General features: G+C 61.8%; 1 protein-coding gene across 1 annotated transcript; it reads right to left on the bottom strand.

The window, feature by feature from the left end:
• Positions 1 to 4872: 4872 nt before the first annotated feature.
• Positions 4873 to 6147, bottom strand: BKCO1_11000013 (dna-binding protein crea; the record flags this gene model as incomplete). Its single annotated transcript, XM_020270268.1, has 1 exon — positions 4873 to 6147. One exon carries the CDS (start codon positions 6145 to 6147, stop codon positions 4873 to 4875), a length of 1275 nt encoding a protein of 424 aa, XP_020125077.1.
• Between the last annotated feature and the right edge of the window lie 1302 nt (positions 6148 to 7449).

Below are 7449 nucleotides of genomic sequence, written 5' to 3'. Positions count from 1 at the left end.
CCGGTGGGCAGTTCTCCCCCGCTACTCGCGAAAGACTTCTTCCGGTGGGCTGAGACTGCATCGTGCCATGTGCGCGAGACCCGGTCTCGTGGCGGGCATGGCAACTGCCTGGCCGGTCCCCTTATTGCGCACGAGCGAGAGCCGGCCGGCGGGCGGGCAGGCGGAGAGAGAGAGGGTAGGGGCACCGAGGTAACCTTGGTACCACGGGGCAGTGAGGTGTTCCCTTTGGTTAGCGCGGGCTTTTATCCGGAAATAATCATGGGAACGGCCGGTATGCCCTTCGACAGGGCATCGAGAAGCAAAAGAACCTAGGCGGTGATCACGGGAAGGCGGCGCAAAGAGCGTATCTATCACGGACGAATGGGGTAATGGTGGTGGCTGTGGGGAAGCGGGCAGCCAAGTCAAGACAGTGGTGGTACCGGTACCGGATGCAAGTCAGTGGTTGCGGGTTCCGCTGGCTGGTCGGGTGATGGATGATGGCTGTGTCAAGTTGTGTTTGTGCATTGCGTGTCTCGTTCGTGTGAGTGGGTGGATGGGGTAGGTGGAAAGAGTCGGAGACATGGGTGGGTGTGGGTGGATTGATTGGGGGATCAAAGCTCCCGTGGGGCGCCTTAAAATCTTGGAGCTTGAGCTCTGCCCACGGGGAAAGCGAAGCGGGCTTTGACGTCGTGGGGGGGTGTCTTGGATTGCCTGTTTCGGCAACGCGTGCGCCCTCTTATCGCTTTCCCACGAACTTTGCCTCCTGGTGGCTTCCGAAGCTTCGATGATGCGCCAGCTGCCAGTAGACTGTGGCCGATCGATTGATGAAACCCGCCCGCAGCAGCGGAGCCGCTGCCAGGACGCGAAGGCGGCGGCGGCGGCGGCGGCAGACTGGGACGGCGCGCGACCGAGGGGGCTAGGTGCCAGACACCGACGGCAGACGTGGCTTGGAGCTTCCACGCAGCAACAAGCAACAGGCAACACGTGGGAGTTACGTAGCGCTGATGCGTCGAGCAGCGGCCGCGAAACGCGCTCCGCCGGTGCCGGTGCCGCTACGCTCTCGCAATCCGTGACCGCTGGGCGCCGTGGCATCCTCCACCCCGTCCACCTCGTCCACCTCCTGCCCCTCTTGACGTAACGCAAACGCCCCCGTGCGGCTGCGTCGGCTCCCTGACGGACAGCAGCGGTTGTCTCGAGCGGGCTCCGCTGGGGCCTGGCCTGAGGCACGACCAGGCGATAGGGCGGGCGTCGGTCCGCTCTCGAGGCCCGGCGACCAGGGAAGGAAAAAGGTTGGTGGCTGGTGAAAAGGGCTGATGATGAGACGCCAGGGTCAGCTGCGGGATGAGGCAATGCTGGGACAGGTGCGGGAGCCTAGACCAGTCGGCCGGCGGGCCTCATCAGCATCCTGTTTGTGACGGCGATCGGGGGTGCTGATTGCCGCTTCTGGCGGTGCGAGCGGAGGGATGCAGTACGTACCGAATTCGACTAACATAAATCCGTGTTGTTTGTTCTCGACTGCTTCTTGGCTCCACCCGGCCCCCGCCGGGCGCTGTCGAGGCTGATGAGTGGTGCGAGGCTGGACCTTTCGCAGGCGTGGTTGAGTGGTTGAGCGGCGCCAGCGGGGGCGCACGCGCATCGTCGGGCTGACAATGTGGTGACTGTTGCTGCTAGCCGCCCGCGCAATTCGCCGCGGAGGATTTCAGTCCACCCAACGTCCTTTTCTTCGAGCTGGCCGTCCGCCATCGTCCAAGGGAAGCGCCATCACGCAACCGCCGATTGCATTGTGGAGTGCATGACAGGGATGTCCCGGGCGCGACGGGGCAAAATGTGGAGTCCCTCTCTGGCTACCCCGGACAGGCAACGACAACAGTGCAAGCTGGCATCTGGGCTTGCTTGCGCGCGCCTGCGTGTGTCATCAACTTCTCATCGGGCCACTCGATCGCGGGCCTTGCATCCTGGGGCGGGCGTGGTCAGGGGAGGCCTGCCAGCGGCGCAGCGCTGGCCGACTCCATGACACCATTCGCCGTCGGCTGCGCGCGCTTCAGCGTCGTTCGGCGCGATTGGCTAAAAGTCGTGCCGGAGGCGTGGTGGTTGGGTGCGGAGCACAGCGAAGCCCAGCGACGCCCCCAAGGCTAACACGCGCAGGGCAGGCACGGCAGGAAACTTCGCCATTCGCAAAGCTGCACGTACAGGATGCCAGGCGCGCTGAAAAAGCGGTGAGCGGGAGCGCTGGACGCGTACCTGTTCAGGCATGCATGTGTGTGGTGTTGCTGCAATGCACGCTGCATGCAAGTGCAAGTGCAAGCACCGGCTGCTCGCAGCTGCAGGCCCTCTTTGCAAAGTAACGAGATGCTCACTCCACCACCCGTGAGCCCGACCCCGCGGAGCCCTGCAGCCGGGTGCCAGATAATGCGGGGATCTGCAAAACTTCTCCCTCTTTCCACCCGCCGCTTCTACCCTTTCGCTCCCCGCACGCTGATACACGTCTCGTGTGCAACCTCCACTGGCCCGCTGTCGGCGCCCCGCGCCGCCCTCCTCTCCGCTGCCCAGGGCTCGTCAACTCGCAAACAGCAAAGGCTCGCCCCATCGCTCTGTGCAGTAGCAACCATCTACCAGAGCTCTCCCCTCACGCCCGTTTCAAGAGCAGTGAAAGTAGTTGTAGATCAACAGCACGGGCCACTCAACCGTCGCCCGGAACCCACTTTCCAGTACACTGACTGCTAAATTGACTCCTAATTGCTGCTATCTCGCATCACGGAGTAGTACCGCCCACTAGATCGTAGCGTCTGCAACGCCATCTCGGACTGATAAAGACCGGAACTCGAAATCTTCCGCCATCCTTTCTACTTCGTTTGGAGCAAAAAGGCATGTCTCATTAATTTCTCATGATAGCTCATCATTCTGTGCCACGGCTCTTCACCCCTCGCTTTCTAGTAAAGGAGGAAAGGATGGGCGCAAGGAACAGGTTCGAGATGCCGAGACGACCCCACGGGGCGTGCATTCGTAGTAGGGTCCGGCTAGTAAGCCACGGACCACCCACGCAAACCGCACCCGACAGGCCCCCCAAGAACAAAAAAAAAAAGTGAAGCCGGGGTAGCGGGGAAGAAGCGCTATCAGCCGGGAGAATCTTCCATCTGATTGCTGGATAGAGCTGTGTCACCCTTGGTCTTCTCCCCGCATAATGCTTCGGAACCAGGGATGCGGCTGTCAGGTGGCGGCGTAGGCACACTAGGCCTTCACTTGGACACGGGCGACGACTCGCCGTGGGGAGAAGAAAAAGGGTGTGCGGCGATTATTGATGAGATACGAGTCGTCTTTGATGAATGATATGCGTTGCGCCCCGGGACGTCGGGAAGGAGGGCCCCCCGAGTGGGGAAGATGGCGAAAATTGAACGGGTTCTCAGCCTGATAGCGCACCCCTTCCTTGGGCCAACCATCCCATCAAATTACAACTGGAACAACAAAGGGAGGAGGCGTGGGGAAGCCGGGGCTACTCCCGGGTGAACAGGTACCGGGCCCCCCCCCCCCCCCCCCCAGCACTGTCCGTCGGTTTCAGCCAAAAACGGCGTGGGCTTTGGTCACCATTATCTACCACACACCCAAGTGCTCTATGTGCTTTGAGGCGAAAGGAAGCTGATTCGTACGCGAATGGGAAACTTATTTCCGCATTCCCGCTAGCCTCTCCCGCAAATCTGGAGAAACTGGCTAAGGAAACCTGCCTGCGGGCGCTCCTTCCTCTTTCTCCCCATTCCCACCCCTGGATTCGTTCTCCATGGGGAAATCCGCAGCGCCCCCCAAGAAAAATGTGGGGTTGGTACAAAGAAAAAAAGCAAGTACACACGTCAACGCTAATTTCGAAGGCTGGCCATCGCAACGCCGTCTTCCCGCCGGCCACACGGAAAAATAGAGAATAACGGAATCCCAATGATTGCGGTGCTCTTGTGCTTGCCCGCCCATCTTGCCGCGGGTACGCGAGGGGAGAGGGAGGGAGGGCGCGACGAGGAATGGAATCAGGGAGAAAAGGTTGAGGAACCCGGAAAGTCCAGGGCGCAGACGAGGTGTGACGGGCAAGCATGCTTACGTATCTGCGTCATCAGCCGATGGTTGTCTGATGTGTGCAATTTTTTCCTCTTCTCTGCATCTGTCTTCACAACCCGATCTCTCGACCTTTCGATCCCCAGGCAGGTGTCCGGTGGATGGAATGGCGCCAATCTGCATGGCTGGGGTGCTACAGCCAGCCTAGCCCGTCCGATCGTCGTGCTTCTTGCCTGCTGGGGCTGCGTCAGATGCGAACGAGATCACGTCACACGCACGCACAACGTCCACACTGGCTCGTTTCTGATGGTGAAATCGCGAAATCAATCTGCTCGCTTGTAGAGGTCACGCCGCGTGTCATGGTAGAGCGTTTGGTGATGGAAATAAGAACCGTGACTTTTTGAATTAGGGGAGTAGAGTGCGTTCTCCAGACAGGCTAAATCTATCAAAGCTGTCGAGCATGTTCGATCCATCGCTCCGGAGAGACGTGCTTCAGTCCTCTCTGCCGTTGCCCGAAAAATAACAACTAGGAAATATACATCGTGCGAGTCTACCATGACCGCGGAGGGGGTATGATTGAGCCTTGCGTTGACACCCGCAAACACCGGTCCAGATCTATAAAAGCAACAAGCAATAACGTCAATCAATCAACAGAGAAAGGAAAATGATAGCGCGGTGTGGCTATTATGAGTGAAGAGTAAAGCGTGACCAAGTTTCGCCGTAGGATGCCACGTTGACGTGCATCTCTTTGTGCCCATTTCCCGTCTATAACCCAGAAACGCTGAAAGTCGCTAAGCGCAGCCGAAAGAGGTCGTACCAAACCGAAACGCCCAGTATCATGCATTTGATGTTGGTGGCTCAATAGCGATCGCCGAGATCGTTGCCGGCGACCGATCCAGTCGCAGAGTTGCTGCCTGAGGAGAAGCCACTGCCGGTGTTCAGCAGGTCCTGGACAGCCACCTTGGGCGCGGGCGGAACGGGCAGTTTTCTTTGAGAGCCGTCCTGTCTCGAGATGATGTCGCCTATCCTGAGACCGCCCGTCTGGCTGGGGATGTAGGGGACCTCGCCATTTGCCGAAGGCTCCATGGGGGCGAGGGCGGGGACGTGCTGGAGCGAAAGGTGGCGGATGTGAGGAAGCTGCACGTCGTGCAGGCCGTGTGGCCGGAGGCGCGGCGAGTGCGCAGGGGTAGCGAGCGGCGTGTGGTCAGGCGTGGGGGAATACGAGTCATGTGAGAAAGTTGGCGAGGGCGGCGCGGTCGACAAGGGCGATCCAGGGCGAGACTTCTTCGTCATACGGTGTGCGTACTGGTCGTCCTCCTCGTGCGAGTGCGAGCGAGACATGGGCTGCGACGAGTAGGCATAGGCGGCCAGTCCGGTGACGCCAGGAAGACGGCCGTTGTTGTTGTAGTGCTGGTGCGAGCCGAAGTGGCTCGGTCTCGAAGGGAAGGAAGGAGCGTGCTGCTGCTGCTGCTGCTCGACCTGAGAGGCAGCCGTGGCCAGGATGCCCATGGAGCTGGTCGGGTTCGACCTGTTGTACGCGGCCAGGCCGGGGAGGTTGGAGTAGCTGGAGTAAGAGTGCGGGGGAGAGACGTTGGGCGAGCCAAGGTTCGAGCCAGGCGCGGAGCGGGAGATGGGCTTCGAGGGCGGGGGCATCATGTGCGAGATCTGAGCGCTGTCGAGCATTCCACCGCTGGCCACGGCCTGGGCGGCGGCGACGGCGGCGGCATGCTGCTTGTTGCCCCGGCGCGAGTTGGGGTTGTTGTGTATCCTCGAGTGACGGGTGAGCTCGTCAGAACGGGAGAAGCGCTTGGTGCAGCCGGGGAACTGGCAGGCGTGGGGCTTCTCGCCCGTGTGGGTGCGGATGTGGCGGGTCTGGTGCTCAAGGCGGTGGAAGGCCTTGTCGCAGAGCGGGCACTTGTAGGGACGCGGCAGGTCCTGCCGGTGGTCCTCCTGGTGAGGCTGCGCGTTCTGAAGCATTGAGCCCATGAGACCGACGGGTTGGACTGTGGCAGCGGCCATCGAGGTGTTGGTGGCGGACGTGGAGGCCGACGGACTGGAGATATCAGGCTGGGTGGAGGGCGTCTCGGGGTTCAGCAGATTTTTGAAATCTACTGCAGAGGTTGACTGGTGCATGTGACAAATAGCACCGCGGGTCCTGAGGCGGGAGCGTGGTGGTTTTTGTGGTGGATGGTGCTGGGATGCGGGAAGGTAAGGCGAGCGAAAACCGGAGAAGGGGTGGGAGGGGCGGACGAAAATCTTATAAGAGCGCGCTCGGGTGAGCCGCGGGTGACGCAGCGCAGGCAGAGGAAACGTGGGGAACGAGGAGCCGGGTGCTGTGCAGTCAACGAGGATCAGCCGGAAAAGCAGGAGCGGCGCCAAGCCCGAACAGTCGAGCCGGGAGGGAGGAATTTTCTGCGCGGGCTGGGGCGCGCGAAGGGGTGCGCTGGGGCTGATAGCGCTGGTTAGACGGGACAGGGGGCCGCGCGCACAAGCGGCTGTGGGGACTTTCGCTGGCCTGGGGCTGGGGCCTTCAAGGCTTTATTTCGGTGCTGCTTTTTTGCGCCTCAAGCGCCGGCGCCCGCGCCCAGCCAGCAGCCAGAGCGGCGGTGCGCTGGGCGTAGCGGCGAGGGCGAGGGCGAGGGCACCGGGCGCTGCTCCCTGCTCCAGCCCGGGGCATTGGACGTGGCAGCCGCCGCCGGGGCATCGCGGTGCGCGGGCACCGAACCGCCGGCGCCGGCGGAATCCACGCAGGGTGGAAATGTGGAGATGCGTTTCGCCCACCGGCACGGCCGACGTAACAGCTCGACAAATTTTCAGCTGATGACAGCGCAAGACAGATGACAAATGGCGCCGGCCGTCCCCGTTGAGCTTGCGCGCGTTGCCTCTGCCTGACCGCCAGCCTCGCGCTCGATCGCCTCTTATCAGTCACCAGGCGCAGCCGCGCGATCAGGCGCGACCAGGCGCGGCCAGGAGCGCGTCAGGTGGCGGGCGAGCCAGAGATAAGGGCCGGCAGAGGGAGCAGCAGCCTGATGGACATGAAAGCATCTCCACGTTCTGCTAGGCGCCGAACGGGCAGTGGTGGCGCAGATCCGGGGTTGGCGGCGACGACGACGACAACGAGACGCTGCAATGCGCCCGCAGCCCTCGGCCACGGCCTGCCCGACGCTGGAGTCAGAGCTGCTGCGCGCTGATGCCTAGGAGCGACCCGCTTGCGACCGGTCCCTTGGATGTTTCGCCATGTCGCCAGCCAAGCCCCGCCGCCATCTCAACATTTTCGCGCGCGCCGAGTCCAATATCGCGGCAGAAGCTTGTCGCGGTGCATTTCTGGGCGGCCTGCGCGGACGGTCAAGAGCTGGGGAACAAGTCTGGGTGAGGGACGCTGCGCCCGGATGACGAATCGCACAGCATGCAACGCATCACAGGCACATGTGAAGA

The sequence above is a fragment of the Diplodia corticola genome (assembly GCF_001883845.1).
Source record: "Diplodia corticola strain CBS 112549 chromosome Unknown scaffold110, whole genome shotgun sequence".
Classification (NCBI taxonomy): Eukaryota; Fungi; Ascomycota; class Dothideomycetes; order Botryosphaeriales; family Botryosphaeriaceae; genus Diplodia; species Diplodia corticola.
The sequence above is the reverse complement of the archived record's forward strand: the minus strand, read 5'-3'. Positions and strand labels throughout refer to the sequence as shown.